The sequence below is a fragment of the Ixodes scapularis genome, unplaced genomic scaffold (assembly GCF_016920785.2).
Source record: "Ixodes scapularis isolate PalLabHiFi unplaced genomic scaffold, ASM1692078v2 ptg000683l_1___fragment_1__unscaffolded, whole genome shotgun sequence".
Taxonomy (NCBI): domain Eukaryota; kingdom Metazoa; phylum Arthropoda; class Arachnida; order Ixodida; family Ixodidae; genus Ixodes; species Ixodes scapularis.
This window is the reverse complement of record NW_024610019.1, coordinates 552435-569262: the sequence shown is the minus strand read 5'-3', so window position 1 is coordinate 569262 and position 16828 is coordinate 552435. Positions and strand designations below refer to the sequence as shown.

The following is a 16828-nucleotide window of genomic DNA, read 5'->3' as shown; positions in this document are numbered from 1 at the left end:
TTTTTTTTTTTTTCTGAAAGAGCCAAAGCCATGGAAAGCGAAACCGAGATAAACGGGAGTTTTTTTCTCGTTTTTTTTTTATCTGTATAGTTTTAAACCCTGTACTGCGGCCGCCCGTACAATTTTGTTTCTCACATAATATGACCGATATCAGTTTGATACCTACTGGAAAGGTGCCCATTCAAATATTCTTCGAATTTCGGCAAAAATTACCTTGGTTTCGGTTTATTTCAGATCGGATTGGATTGGCTTTCATTGCTGCAACCAGACACCAACGTCGGACAAACAACGTTTTTTTTTAACAACAAATAAACTGAACATGGTAAATTTTTTATCATTTTAAATGTTTTAAAAATTATTCGAGTAATAATAGTACTGATATATAACAAGGCAGAATGAGTTCAATCCAGTCCAACCTTTACGTACCCACGCCGCCCACGCCAGCTGGCCAGTGTTTTTGGTTGCTCTGGCAGCTCTGGACTAGTGCGATCGGTGTTCAGGACGAAAGCAGACAAAGACACATCACGGTTATTTCATTGTCACTATGTTTTACGCGTACGTGATTTACCTTGATGGCGCAAAGGCTATCGTAAGCGTAAACTGCATTAAGAAATTCAAGCCAGCGAGTGTGGAGGATTTCGACCCCGACGCTCTGAAGAGCGTGTATTGGAAGGCCACTGGAGCGTGCGCCGGGGAAGGCTACTACAAAGCTAAAATCCAGATGCTTTGCGGTAAGTTTTCTATGCATGAAGGGCTCGAAGCACAACGTTTACTGCTAACCGTTAATGTTCGCGAGCCCCGAATTGTTTGCCGAATTCACGCGTCCTTAAAATAAGCGAAATCTAAGGACACGTGCAAAGCGAAAAGTTCGTGGGGCCCCGTTCTGGCGCCCCCGTTCCGGCGTCTAGAATTCGCGAAATTCGGTAGGCACGAATATGTCCCTGCGCACGATTTTCAAAGAACTGGGTGGCGAAAGCAAAGGGTTTTTACATTGAACTACAGGGTGGTCCAGATGGCAGCCACACACTTAGAATAAATCGTAACACGTCGGCTTTGTAAGCTACGACAAAAGTTACACGTAAGTTCGACTAGGTGGTGCATTTAATTTGTGAAGGTATCAACGAAAAGTCTAGTTGAAATAAGGGTTATAGCGCAGGCTAGCTGGTGAACGGCCATACTTGTAAACCCGGATACAAGAGGGGAAAAAAGGGGACAAACACAAGGACTTCGAGACGTAATTCAATGCGCATGTTTTGTTTTACAGAGACACGGGACGACCTGATAGCAGCCCTTAAGAAGAAGCACATGGCGATCCCCATGATTCTGAATTCCAAGTTCGAGGTATATGTGCGCCTTAGGCTGTTTTATTACCTCGTTCTTCTATTCTGTTCAGAACCAGGGGCCTTATGTTGGTATTTTGTGCCCCTTTTTCAAATCGGCTGCAGACTTCACTTCCATTACCTCTGGAAAAGGGGACAGAAAAGCCCAACATATGGCCCCAGTGGGCAGTAATTATGGGTAAAATTGCTTGGTGATGCTCAGGAATATCTTGCATTTTGTTTGCTTCACGAGTAATTGTGTTAATTCATTATGGCTGGTCAGGGCTATTTGTATAGACATTCTTCTTTTAATTGCTTGCTATTCTGATACACAGATCCGGAGGGTAGATACTCTCTATGAAAGCAGACCGCAAACACACAAAGAGCCGCAGCTTGGCCACTCCTGGTCTTGATTGTGCTGTAGCCGAAGTTGTCCCTTTTCAATTTTAAGACACATGCTCTCCTGCTTGGTGTCTCGATCGCATTGCATCTGAAGTTGACCCTCTTCAGTTTTACGAGATGTTTTCGCCTGCCGTAAGTCTCAATCTTGCTGTACTCGGAGTTGCATCTCTTCTCCATTATTGCAAGATGTCCTCGTTTGTCTGGTGTCCTGCTTGCATTGCAGCCAAAATGACCTCTCTTGGACCGTTTCATCCACTTCAATGGTCATCTTGTTACCACTTGCCTGTCTAGCTTTCAACAAACATATTTCCGAAGTGTCCTAGGCACTTCGCTGTCGCTGTGCTTCAGCACACTTGCATAGACGTTCCTCTGGCGAGACCTGCATTCGCTTATTGACAACGATAGATGATGCTCAAGTTGGGTTCACACAGCTCTCCTCAGCTGTGCGACTGCGACTAGATGTTACACACATTGTCATTGCTATGGTAACATTGGCGTTGAAACACTGGCACGTGCACAAACACAGCTCTTGCCTGCACTCGTAACTCTCTTGCAAATGCTTACCCATGTGTGCTCATGAAACGGATACGATGCCCGGCTTTCGACACCAACAGTTGTGGCTTTGAAACACAGTGCCGGCGGCATGTTTTTCTTTTCTGATATTATATTATGCTGGTACATGCTCATTTCAAAAGCAGGTTCAAATCCACCGACTAGTGGACGCCTAAAGTGCATAGGGTTTGCTTATAAATGCTATCGTATTTCAAAGTACTTGATTGCAAGTACAAAGTAACTGAGAGGTTATGTACAGTTGGGGGCAAAAGTTTGCAAAGCACGGGAGCAAAAGTTTGCAAAGCACGGGAGCACCAGCCGAAAAGACTGGCTGTGCCTTTTCCCGGCGCATTGCCACTCTCAAGACCCGCACTTTGCGCGTGCGCTTTCTTTCTTGTTCGTGGTCATGATTTTTTTTGCTTGCTTCCGTTCGACACTCACGAGATGGCAGGGACTGGCGCAAGGTGCCGCGAAATGTTATCTGTAGCATGCGCGAGCTCCGTCGCCCATCACGGTGGCTGAGGCAGACGCGGGGCATGATAGCTGTCATATATGGTGGCACCTTGCGCCGGTCCCGGTTATCTCGTGCACGTCAGGCGTAAGCGAGCAAAACAGACATGACTTAGAGCACGAAAAAAAACACCTTCTCGGAAGCGTGAATCTTGAGAGTGGCCCCGCACCGTCTGAAGGCGCAACCAGTCATTTTGGCTGACGCTCCCGCGCCCCGCAAACTTTTGCCGGCGACTGTACTTCAACTAAGGTTGGAAGTACCCTGGGTGCAAAGTAGTATAATCGTAATTTGCTTTCTAACTAATGTAGAAGTATTCTTTATACAGAATATTTCATCATAGTGTTTCGTTTGACTATGCAGTGTTTTCTGTTAACTGGTTCACTTAGCGCAAGAGGTACTAGAGTTTGTAAAGGACGATACAGCAATAGACTATATGCAAAATGTAGAGCACCAAGAACTACGTCTGCGATCTTGCTAGCGGCGAGAAAACGAAACTGGTGACCCGACGGGCAAAGACGTCATGTAAACAAGCGACCGCACTTCGTGCGAGAGATGCGATGCCAACGCGTTGCTGCGTTCCGTAGTGAAAAACCTTCAATTACATAAACAGGGTTCACTTTTTTTTAAATTTGTTATTTGAGATTTTTGACAGAAACAATCGGTGTCAACACGTGGACGTTATCGCGCAGCATGAAGCCATTTACTACTATTGAAATGGGCTCTAACCTTTTCACGAAGTTGTACCAAATTCGTTTCTTAACTCCTCTCTTTTTTTATTCTTCTCTTTTCGGAACGTTGTAATGACAGCCTGCGTTTTTCTTAAAGCGGCCCTGCAAGGACTTTTTACTGGTTTTTAATTTGCACCGCACCTGAGTGCAGTGAACGTAGTAACTTAATGAAACTTTTATTTTCTCGAAATTCGCTTTATTTTAAAAGTTATTGGCAAATTAAAATTACAAAAACAAGCAAAAAATAACCTCCTTCATGACTGCCTTGGTTGCTTGAGTGGCCATGAACTAGACGAGGGGTAGTAAGATTAGCGAGCGCTCACGGGCTGCCGCACTCCGGTTCGACGGAGCGAGAGGGCGCCACTAAAACATGTTTTGGATAGGCTGTATGTAGCGGGCGGCCAGAGCGGCGCTCAATGCTTTTGCTGCGCGATTAAAGACTAATTTGGCATGGCACTTCATTGGCCACAAACGACAGCAAACACGGGGTAAAGATCAGTTCAAAATGGGAGCCACTTCGCGCTGCCACACCGCGAAATGGCCAAACCGCAAGGCAAAGCTTCTCACCGAAGGCCTTCGGAACGCTCGGAGCCGGTCGGATCCTCCAGCCCGTAAACGACCGCAGCGCCGCCTCGTACATCCGAGACTTTTCCGTGTCGGCGCCTGATCCCACTACTCTTTTCTAGTGTGCGCCGCCTTTTCCACCGCTTGGTGGCGGGTATGTCGACGGGTCATTTCTTGTTTCCGTACTTTATAAACTGCATTCGTTTCTTTTCGGATATAAAATACTGAACAAAAACTACTTTTATAAATAATTGAAACGGTTCGCGCCGCTTATATTTAGTATTTCGACTAAAAAGAAGCTTTTAGTGGCTCTGACCAGTAGTAAGCCCAGGACCTAAAACGTCACATTTTGCGCGCTTTCGGTACCGTGGGTCGCCCCCGTCGCTGAAGGAGGTTTCCGCGTCGTCCGGTTAAAATATGACGCACTGATATTTAGTTACTCTGTCCGTGCCCACTGGCTTGCCCGAGCCCCAAGCGACGTGGAAATAGCAAAAAAGTAGACGCTTAAATATGATTGCAGGGCCCCTTTAATGCGCAAGCAGTTCGATGCGTGCGGACGAGACCAAGGCTGTTAAGCGAGGTAAAAAGGTGACAGTTTTAATAATCTATGCCACCAACCATAATTGAAGATATGTATGGTGCACAGTGAACGACAAAACCTGAGAGCACCACAGAGCCCTCATATTAACGTCATGTACTTAAAAAAAAAAAAATAATTACTTTGGAAAGCAAGAAAACAATCTCATTGCTTTGCAGAGATTGTGACACTTGATCTGGCGTCGGTAAACAATGTTTGTAAAACACCTTTAAAACTAAAGAGGAGAGTTTGTAGATATATATTCTTGAATATTTAAAGCACAGTCATGTAGAATAAAACACACAATAGACACTGACGACGTGTCTGTTTCCTGAACACACGCAGAGACGGGATTTTGCTGCCTTTTTTGTTGGACGCCACGTTCGATTACGTCAAATGTGGCCTTAGATTCATTGCAGTGGCTAAAGCTTCGATGTAGGCGGCGGCTAAATACATTACGTTGTGGACGTCGAAGCAACGCAGGCGTTGCCAACTTCAGCCGCAGCCGAGGTAGAACATTTTAGTGCAAAGGAGCTCGGGGGGTAGTTTTGAGGAAGTCAATACTTATTCTACCGGGGTTGAACAAATTTTCATTCATAGCGCAACATCCATCAACTTTGTTGAGGTCAATACTGTCTGAAACTATTTTGAGCTCTTTGCAACGCCTAAAAAATATTGCCGTGAGCACAGTTACCTTTAAAAAAACACAAAGCATTAAAAAAAAAACATTTCGCCAGTAACAACTAAAATAGAAATACTGTACTAACTTTGAGTTGCATGTATTGGCATGGAGCAGTCTACCGCTAAACAGTTAGCTTCATGCGTATTTGCATTGAAAAAAAGGAATTAAAGTGTCCTCGGAGATGAAAGGTATGACTGCTTAGTCCCATGTCCACGTTGGATAATCGGAAGTAAAAAAAACAACAACAAGTTTTTGAATCGCACTTAGTTGCAGAGTGTCCATTCCTGGGAAATGCTGAGAAACCGAAACTCAAGATACTTGACACTACCAAGATGGCCGTGTGCACAGTGCTGTTAGACCACCAAGCTGTTTCACACAAGGTCTTATTTCCTGAAATGGCAATGAATATCGGATATATGGTCATGGGCACCTGGAAGCATTTTTTCAGGGAGAGCAATCACAGGTAGAGGGCTGGAACCTACACCTCCTAAAAAGATAGAGGGGGGGGGGGGGGTGCAATTTATTGTGAACTACGTCTGTCCCAATCCCGTGTTGGAAGTTTATATTAAATATTGAGACACCTGGACCTTTCTTCTTTTTCAGATTGAAATGTCGCCGCCCTCTGCGGTGGGCAGCGAGGGTGAAAGCAAGAAGAAGAGGAAGACAGAGGACGGGACGTCCGGTGTATCGCTCGTGGACCACGCCCGACTCGTGGAGAAACTAAAGACAGCCAAGCAGAGGGTTGTGAACCTGGAGCAGGAGCTCCAGATTGAGAGGGCATTGTCACGAAGACTGCAGGAGCAGCTGCTGGCACTGCTGGGTAAGCGTGTAGGCACTTTCAGTTGCCCACTTCACACACTACATGTTATGTGTACTCCCACTTTATCCAGGAGATCAAAACAACCTTTAATTTTTTCTTGGTCGCAAACAAAATTAAGCATATACTGCTGGTTTGCTTCAATGTATCAATCAGTTCAAGAGGTGTCTATAATTCTCTTTCCTTCGTTTAGGTTGCAAATGGAGCTTTGAGAGTTTGTTCCTTGTTGCTGATGACCCCGTTTTGCTCCGCAGCACTCTTGCATTGACCAGAGAAATACTTTTCTGCAGTTCGTCAAACAATCATGTCCACACCAAGACGTTATTGTCCGTCACATAGATGAGGCCTTGAAGTGTAAAAGGTTTGTGCAGTCAGTCACAACATTGTAATATGCACTTTCCAATAAGCCCGGCCAGAGTACATCCTTTCGTCATTGGGGAGAAAGGAGTTTTTTTTGTTGAGGAGGAGGAGGGAGTGAAGAAGCTGGTCGTAGGCATTACCACATCACCGAGGCTGAGCTTTAATCGGGTGGCAGATTGTGCCTAGCGATGCAACTGGGCAACTGGTCGAAAGGTGACCAGACGGTCTGCTAACAGCATTGGATTTCGTCCGAAAGATTCAGCTTACGTCTCGCCAACCGTCGGAAATACTTGTCATGAATATTCATTAGTTATTTACTGGTACTTCTTTGTAAACAAGCTCACTGCCAGCAAACTTTAGCGCATTTCGGTTTTTCTCTTCTTTCTTTCTTTCTTTTTTTTTTTTTTTTTTCTTATTTGTTTTGTATCCTGCTTGCAGGTTCTTATAGACGTATTGGAATAATTATTTTTTCGAAGAAACATCTTTTCCAGTCCCGCTCTGTTCCGGGAAAAATGAAGCCCTCATGCCATCAACTGACCAGGAAAGTGTTGAAGTCCGAATAATCAAGCACGTCTGAATTTTCGGCATCCGAAAAATCGGTCGGCTACTGTACCGTGTTTAGCCCATTTGCAGAGCTATTGCTTGCAGGAGAGCTGGTCTTTTTTCTAAACAGTGTTTTCTTATGTTGTAGGGGAGAATGCCCCTCCTGGCGGTGTTGGGCCAGCTCCTCCAGCTTGCCCAGCAGCAGTTCCTGCTGCCGGTGCTCCTGCTCCAGTTCACATGCGAGCTGGTGTGGCTCATGCTCCACCCATGCCGGCCGCTGATGTTGCTGCTCCAGCAGCGGACCATGTGGCAGGCCCACCGGAGGCACCTCCCCAGTGTGTAGCAGTGCTTGGAGAGGTCAATGGCGAGATAAGTTGAGAATTTCATGGAATATTCATTCCAGATATTGGGCAAGTGATTGAATTTTATGGTTTCCACAGCTCCTTGAATATGGTTATTTGTATGCTTCCTTAAATTGAACAATCGTCCTGCTTCAAAATGCTGATGAACGTAAAAAGTAGGGCCAGTCATCGATAAGATATTTCTTGCCAATTAATTGGTGCTTTTCTGTGACATTTTCTATCTGGTGTCCTCATTATATTTTCACAGGCTGTCTAGTGACCGGGAATTGTCAGGGAAATTTTAATTGCTGGGAAAAATCAGGTAATTGTAAGAGATACTGTCAAAAAGCGAGCCCAGTCAGGGAAAATGAGCCGAAAATGCCGTAGAGTGTCCTGAGCAAAGACTTGAGGTTTTGGGGGCAGAAACATAGGCTATAAATTCTGCTTAGATCGGTGCGTCGGCTCTGCTCACCCAATGTATAGTGTGCTGCCCGATGCAAAGAACAACCGACAAATCCAGTCCAAGCCTTGGATTGGATTGAGAGTGCGACAGTAGGCTAGATCCAGTTAGAGAGCTCCTAGATTTAGTAACACATGGGAAAGTTGCAGAACCCAATCCAAGCCTTAAGCCGAATGTATCCAAAAATGCATCTGGCGGCCATGTTGCCATTTGGTTATTTACAGGTGTGGTTGAGCGTCGTGTTTTCATTGTGTTTCCGGAAGTGGCCTCTTCACTGACGATGTCGGCGGCAAGAAAGTGCATCTGTGTTTTGTTTCACCCTAAAGGGAGGTGGTCAGAGTGAGCTAGAATCACTCTACGTTCCCTGAGTATCGAAACTCCCAAGCTTAATTTCAGAACCGCGTTGTGGCAGAGTAATCACACATAAACATTAGCGGAAACATGGTGCCCTGTGCTTTCAAAGCCAAGCTTGTACCGTGGAGCATCTGTATTTCAGTGAGTTCTTCAATGAGCTATCTGGGCCTGTAATAGCACTGGTTTGTTTTTATGACTTCTTTCCTCTTTTTGCTTGCTCTCTTTACTCTGAACTCACTTAAAAGGAAGGTAAAGTGGTTCTGTATCTGAGGAAAGAAACACACAAATCAACTATCTGCATTTGGCCTCCAGAATAATAGATATCAAAATTATTTTTTTAATTTGGTGCGCAGCACGGAGTTTCTAGGAAATTGTTTTCAACATAGCGTTGAAGCCCCTTTTTTGCGGAGTGCGACGTCGTACCCAGAGTTCTCAGAATCCCCACTCTCGCACCCCTTTGCACCCATCAAAGCTATGCACACACACTCTTTATATTTTCATGATGGTCAGAAAAAGATTTCACAACTGGTCTCACATGCAGAGGAATATACCTGGCAAGATTGTATTTGCACATGCTACCCATATGAGTGCACCTTATGAAAAAAAAAATGCACGCATGAATCTATGAGTTCCCGTTAGGGCTTCTATTTTTTAACTGGGGTAAACTTTGATATGGCAATAAAATATCGTAAAAATTATCTTGCCCCCCCCCCCCCAAAAAAAAAGGTTTTTCTTATGGATGAACATTCATCTAAGCTTATTTTTAGTAAAGCCATAAAGTAGCATAGTGGCATCTATTGTGACTGAAAATTGCATGGGATGCAAAGGAAATGCAATAGATGATTTGCTATTTTCCCAAGCACCCCGGCCCGCACGCGGGGAACAGACCGATTTCACACCTAGTTTGAGTACGCCACCACTGCCGACATGCATCGTGGGAGCTGTAGTCTTTCTGCACGCGCCACAACCCTGCTGGAGGTCTGCGCGAGCAGAGCACGAGGCGGCATGAGCTGTCTCGTGAACTGGCATCTGCCTCCTACGGACTACAGTTATGGTGGCGTCACGCATGCGTGGAACACTTGGTGAGATTGGTCTATTCTGGGAGAGACTGTCCCTCGTTTGGCCGCTCTGCCTTGAGATCGCATTGCCTTGTCGCTTGCCTTCTCTTAATCCTCTGTTTTTCTATCTCATCCTATTTTTATCTGTTCAAGTGTATTTTTTATTGCTTCTAAGTGTTTCTATTCCCTTCTGCACGCAATATTTCTTGTATATGTATAGTATTTGTGTCTTTATTTTTCCTTTTTTTGACGGGAGGGACGACGGACAATGCGCCGCTTCGCGCGTCGTTCCCCAGGTGAGTATTACCGTTGCTACCGATTCTGATCGTGCTGTTAGCTGTTCATTTTGGTTCAATTTGACCAGCGTGCAGTTGAAAGGAACCATTTATGAACACATGTCATAGAGATAGGCAGAGCTCTGAATCAACAATCGCGACGCGAGAGCCGAGTGTGCTGTGATTTGGCCGCCCGCACTCGCTCCATTGGCTCGCACCGTAGTCTATGCCTTCGAGTGCTGCTTACTTGACCAAGATACAGCACGCTGCTTTGTCACCGCGAATCATATGTCTGAATGTTTGCGAAACCGTAACACCATTTGGAATATCCAACACTGAGACGCCTGACAACTGCACGCAGCGGCGTGCAGTTGTCAGCACTTGGAAAAGGGTGTTTGCAACTGACAACCGCTTAGCAGATAGCGCTGTTCACACATATGCAACCGAGTAAGACCGAAAGAGACAAGACCAGTTTTGAAGCCTCTTGCGACGTCTAGGGACTGGAAGTGCTGCAGCAGAGCTGGTCCTAAGACGTCGCAAGAGGCTTAAAAACTGGTCTGGTCTCTCTCGGTCTTATTCGGTTGCATATGTGTGAGCAGCGCTTAAGCGCATACAAGCAGCGACGATGGGCCACCCGCGCTTGCGAAGGGCTCGCGCCGCAGCGTGCAATTGTCTGGCACCTTAGCATTGCATTTGCCTCAGCTTCGCAAACATTCGGACAAATGGTTCGCAGCAAAAAGGCTGCGTGCTGTATAATGGTCAAGTAAGCGGCACTCGAAGGCATACGCTGCAGTGCGAGTCGTCGGAGTGAGTGCGGGCGGCCAAATCACAGCGCACTCGGCTCTCGCGTCGCGATTGTTGTTTCAGAGCTCTGCCTACCCCTATGACATGTGCACGGGTGTTCATAAACGGCTCCTCTCGACTGCACGCGGGTCAAATAAACCAAAACGAGGAGCTAACAGAGCGATAGGAATCGTTAGCAATGGTAGTACTCACCCGGGGAACAATGCGCGAAGCGGCGCATTGTCCGTCGTCACTCCCGTCAAAAAAAAACAAAATAAAGATGCAAATAATATATATATACAAGAAATATCGTGCACAGAAGAGAATAGAAACACTTAGAAGCAATAAAAAATACACTAGAATAGATAAAAAATGGTAATGAAATCGAAAAACGGAGGATTAAGAGGAGGCAAGCAACAAGGCAATGCGATCTAAAGGCAGAGCGGCCAAACGAGGGACAGTGTCTCCCACAATTCCTCGAGCGCCGGCCGAGGCGCTTGGGGGATTTCACAAAAGGGCTATTGGACAGGACGAGCGTGTTGATAACAAGAATCAAACTTGAGGAGGAGAATTGAAAAAGACTGACAATCGCACACCCCCCAGATGGTTGTTTGTCCGTCCTTTTTCTTTTTCTTCCTATGGTTGAAACTGAATTGTCTGACATTTTCTCCCCTTTGCTTACATCAGGAGTCTCCAACCTTTTCGGTTAAGGGGCCGGATGAGCAATCTGTCGCAGTACCGAGGGCCAGAAAAATATATTGATTACAATAGAAGAAAATTCAGATAAATAAACCTAGATAAATATTTAAACGCAGAATTTGTTGAAAAACCCTAAGGTTGAGGAGTATGTATACATCAAATTACCATTTAATATTTAGCTAATTATGACAGTACACAACAGTTGTGACCATGAAAACTTGCCTGGCATAAATCAAAGTGTACGGGAACTTTGGCAGATTCACGCAGGGCAAGAGATTAAAGAGAATGATAAAACTAATGCTGAGAGTATGCAATAGTTGTGGCAGAGGAAGCTAAGCATGATATCTTTGAGAATGCAATGGTATTTTAACATAGTTGCACAGACATGAAGCAGGGGCTAAAAACGGCAATGCTAGTGGTGACAATTTTAAATTATCATATGGTGAGAGGACCCTTGTTGCAATGCAGTTTCTTTCGTTCTTTCTGGTATCCTAGTTTTTGTATTTACAGTGTGTCGCACCATCATTTCTTTGCGCGCACTTGTTTCTGTGCCGCTAGCGGCGGGTTTGCTGGAAGCGGGTTGCAAGCCCGGCTTTAGTTAGAAAACCGCAGCCAGCCGAGGGCCGGTCGGAAGACTTCCGCGGGCCGTATCGGTTTGGAGACCTCTGGTCTATGTCGTAAGGTGTTTGCATCCACACTATAGACCGACACGCTGTTTACAAACAATCCGGCATTTGCCCACACCAGGTGTGGGCACTGCGCGTGCGGAGAAACCAGATCTGCGTGAGGTGAAGCTTTTGCACATGCGCCGTGGCGACAACAGCGCCACCGCAGAGGCGTGACATCGGAGCCGCGTGTTGGTCTATAGGGAAAAAATGATAAAATTCATTGTGATCAATCTGTTAGGAAACCGACTTATCCAGTCCCTCCATTCAAAGGGCCATCATAGCACCAGATTTTTGTGGTAAATGCTATTTAACCTATACATACATCTATTTCTAGGTTCACCTTGGCCATGGTGTTCTAGTGGAAAAGGAGAAGCTTTCATACATCATGGGAGCCCGGGGGGACTCCATGTTCATCAAGGAGGCGACCAAGCTGGTCTTCGGCCGGGAAAACTTGAATGGCCGAAGTACGACTGGGGTGCCATGCCGGCGCTTTAAGGGCGCCGTGGCCAAGAGGGCGCTGACACCGGCCAAGTTGGGAGCAGTCCGGAGTAAGTGCCCACTTTTCACAGGTGTCTCATACTTGAGACAATCGAGCCTGATGGCTAATAAGACAAAATTAATGGGATAAAATATTCCAAGGCTTTCAGATGTTTCAGTGTTATAGGCTGTTGAAGGGTCATAGTTCGACTAGCTCTAGCCTTAGGAAGAAAAATAGTGATCTTGTCACGGTCATCTAGGTTGCTTGGTGGTTTGATGTATTCACACTGTGGAGGTTTTATAGTAACATGCTCTGCGTTGAAAATATCTGCTAATCCCCACAAGTTTTGGAGGGGGTCCCTGATATCAGAGGCCCGCTCGCAGGACTTCCTGCTGGCTCGTGGAGTAACAGTGAGCCCCTCGTACCTTTAAAAAAACTGTACTGGGAGGCACCTATTCTCTCTTTTGTAACGATCAGGCCACTAGCAAAGTTGTGAAAGTCAGTCTGTTTGATCACTAGAACTGCTGCAACCCAACTATGTCTGGCTCTGTCCTTTTTTGTACTGCCCATATTTTCTGAACCGCCTTCTCGTCGTGGGTGTTCATCCTTTCTAGTCTATTACAGGCTGAGTTTTCTTACCAGAGAAGTATCTCGTATGACTGGACCATTGAAGGGTCATGACACGGACATTAAATTAGTTAAATGATTCTTGATGTGAAATCTGTGTTGGAAATATATATACATGCCCATAAAGAGCAATTGCGCCTCAATCTTTCTTTTGCACAAAAAATGTTGGCCAAGAATTGTGTGTTCAGTGTTGCTTTCACTCGTCTCCATGTTGACATTCTGGGGCATGAAATATATTCGAGGTTCTAGGCAATCGGAGGCCCATGCTCATTACTGAAAATAGATAATTGGTTTTATAGAACATACTTTTATTTTAATTAACAGGCAGGCAAGCTGGTTAAGGATACACGTGGTAACCCGGGAACGTGGTGACAAAAAGGGACAGACAGACCCGAAGCTCTGGAGCTTTGAGTGTTTCTTTTCCTTTTTGTCCCCCCGCTCCAGGGTCTATAATTTTTACAAGCACTGAAATGCAAGGAACACACTGTTGCAAGCAAACTTCAAGTGCATAGTTGTGGAAGGTCACGCTAGGTCTGTTCGATTAGCCTGAACCGGCCGATCTACAGGGTGAAACAAGGAGACGGCAGGCTCTTTAAATCGACCGGAAAATTCGGTTTCTTAACCTATCGCGCTACGACTTTGTGCAGCGTTGCCCACAGATGGTGCATTCTTTTTTTGTTAAATTTGCAAAGAGCGAGCTTACCTGAGGAAAAAGTAAAGAAAGAAAAAGGCTTAGCCATACGGAAACATAGCTAAGTCACTGGTCTTCAGACAACACTTCGCCGTTTCGCACGGGACACAAGAGATGGCGCAACGAACGCCGCCAACGAAGAAGCAAATTGGCGCTGAGAGCCAGCATCTTTAGCAGACTATCTTTTCGACTCAAAAGCGATGCGACAACGAGGAACTGCAGTTCCTTGTCTGCTATATACGCCGGCTCTCGGCGTCGTCTGCTCGTTCGTTGGCGTCAGTTGGCGTCACGACCGCTTGCGCCATCTCTTGTCTCCCGTGCGAAACGGCGCCGTGCCGTTTGCAGACCGGTGGCGATTATCGAAACTGGGAAGTTCACGCTGGAGGCGGGACAACTGAAGCTGCTCCCTGTCGTTCGCACTTCGTCCACGACTAGACCACGACTCGTCCGCACTGAGGATATCAGTCCCGTCATCATCACTGCCACTTTCTCGAAGCACATCGATGGCGGCGTCCAACAAAATTTCGCACTTCGCAAATGACAGGATCAACCGCATCTTCTGCGCTTGCTCGGTGATCGCGTTGGACGTCACGGGTAGGGTCAGATTGCACACTTTTGCAGCGTACGTTGCAAGCCTGACTTCCAACTCCGGAACCAGACTTTGGCCTAAGGAAGCCTCTTTGTTTGCCGTCACAGTTTAAGAGCCCGCGCCACTGCTGACTCCACTGGAGCATCACCCGCTCCTACGGGTCGAACATGCGTCGAACAGAGCAGTTGTTGGTTGCTTCTGAGTGAACGAGCACTGAAAACCTAAACTGCCCGGATCACCCGTGTCAATACAAAAAGAAACCTAGTTAGCGCTCTAGCATGATCTCGTCACTTGATCAAACGATGTGCTACCGTGAATCGCACGAAAAACTGCGAAAAGCCACGGGGTGAGTGAGCCGGTGAGGCTGTTCTTCCAGCGGCCTCCGGAGTGGCTCTTACAAGAAGTGCCGCCACCCCCCGGGAGTCGGGCGCGCCGTGCGCTGTATACCGCCATATATTTTAGTTAATTTCCGAATCGCTATCAATAATACTCGTTCACGCGAATAAAAAATAATCTGTAAAATGAGCACGAAGAATAGTGCAATGTTAGAGTTACAGCCGGCTGAACTCGTAACAAACCGAGGTATTCATGATATCGCAGTTGTCTCGTTTTTCCAACGGTGGAATGCTTTGGTTCGATTATAAGCCGACCCCCCCACTTCAGATTTTCAAGAATTGAACAAAAGGTCGACCTGCATTCGTGTAAATACGGTATTGTTTTAAGCAGACTGCCTAATCACGTTTAAGTTGCTCTTGGGGGTTACATGGTATCACAACATATTAACAAAGCATAAATTATAGTGAAATTGCTTCAATTATAATTGCAGGAAGTAAAATATTTAATTTTTCAGACAACTATAGATATACATGAGAGCAATACATGACTTATTGTTGTATTCTTTTCCTTTGCAGATGCCTTCAACGAGTACATCCGGAGACATCCACGGGAGGCATCTCCGGGGAAGAGGGCAGCCCAGATGAACCACTATGTGCGGGAGCTGCTGCAGGATATTAACAAGAAGCTTGACTTCTAGGCTTGCTTAGAGGTCAAGCTTCTTGTTGATTTTCTGCAGTATGCCAATTTGCTTTCCTCATGACTTGCAGCGCGACTGCAGTGCTTGTCCTGTATTATCTCCTCTGTTTGTCCTTGTCCGAGTCGCGCTGTAAGTCATGATGAACTCTTGTCAACTCGTCCAATTGTCTATTTCGCTTTCCTTGAATATACATATAACCTGAAATTACCTGGCTCAAGCTCATTCTTTGCATGACAAATGCATGTGAATTGTTAGACCTGCATAGATCCATACGTCAATATGCAAACCATTAACACCATGCTGATTCCCATTACTGCATCCAAACAGATAAACCCATAAAGATATAGGTTTCTCTATCTGAACAGGTGATTCTGTATAAATATTGGTTCCTATATCCAAATGGGTCAACCTGTAAGGTACAGGTTCCTGTACCTAAACGGGTCAGCCCGTACAGGTACGGGTTCCTGTATCTGAACGGGTCAACCCGTACAGGTACAGGTTCCTGTATCTGAACGGGTCAACCCGTACAGGTACAGGTTCCTGTGTCTGAACCCATACAGGTACGGGTTTCCATTAGCATACGGGAGACCCGTATCCCATAACACCGTATGATTTCTACGGGTCAACCCGTATGAATTTTTATACGGGTTTTTTCAGTAGGGGACCAAGGAAACCCCGATTACTTTTTTTTTTGCGGTGAGTCATACGTACATTACATATTTTATTAAGCTGTACAAAGCGGCTATCAAGTCGCTCGTGAACGTTGGTAACGCCGGTTCAACCTCAGTGCGCTGTACATCGACCTCAAGTTTTGGGGTGTCAAATATGTGACAAGGAGTGTAAAAGCTACTTCTTTTTTTTTAGAGTGTATGATGCAACGCATGCACTTGTGTTCATGCGTGGCGGCGTTAGCACCCGCTAGAAGCAGGTTGTAGCGTATCACCTGACCGGCAATTATTTTCATGCAGCCAGTGTGAAGCGGTTAATTGAGGACACGGTTGAAAAATCCGAAAAATAAGGCATCAGTGTGCATGTTGTGGCAATAGACATGGGGGACGTAATTAAGCTATTTGGAAGTCATTTGGAATTGTCGTTGAAAAACTTAGCCGGCCAAAGACCTAATGTGTTCACCCATGTGACCCGAGCCGGAAGCTTTTTTTTTTATGCCAGATGTGCTCCACTTGCCCAAGAATCTACGTAATCATCTGACACAAGGGCAGGAGATAAAGCTGGCAACATATCTTGTGACCAAACTGCTTGTTCGGAGCCCAAACTGGCTCCCCACTTCAAACCAGCGTGTGTGCACCCAAGACACTATGAGAAGATCAAAGTGGGGTATTCCTTCAGCTCGTTGAACAATGACATTGCTGCTGCGCTGTGGAGGCTGGTTGAACTCAACGAAATTGGCAAGGATGTCCTAACTACAGTATGGTTCGTAAAATCCATCTTTAGGTGGTTTAAGGGGATGTCATCTAGGACATCAAAACTTGTCATTAGTGAGTTCAATGGGAATCAATACTTGAAGAATCTTTCGTTTCTTGAGGATGTCATTGACCTTTTTGTGAAAATTCACATTAGAAATGATGCAATGTACAGTTGGAAGCCAGTTCAGACGGGGATCGTTACGGCGACAACAGTAATGTTAGAAGTGCAGAAGCTGTTTTTGGAGGAGTTGGATTTTGCTTTTCTTTTTCTGAGTTGGTTTAACACGGATGCT

General features: G+C 45.7%; 1 protein-coding gene across 1 annotated transcript; it reads left to right on the top strand.

The window, feature by feature from the left end:
* The first annotated feature begins 479 nt into the window (after positions 1–479).
* Positions 480–15160, top strand: LOC115328324. Its single transcript, XM_042287960.1, has 6 exons — positions 480–731; positions 1265–1419; positions 5939–6155; positions 7204–7424; positions 12028–12241; positions 14990–15160. Exons 1-6 carry the CDS (start codon positions 545–547, stop codon positions 15109–15111), a joined length of 1116 nt encoding a protein of 371 aa, XP_042143894.1. The 5' UTR covers positions 480–544; the 3' UTR covers positions 15112–15160.
* The last annotated feature ends 1668 nt before the right edge of the window (positions 15161–16828 follow it).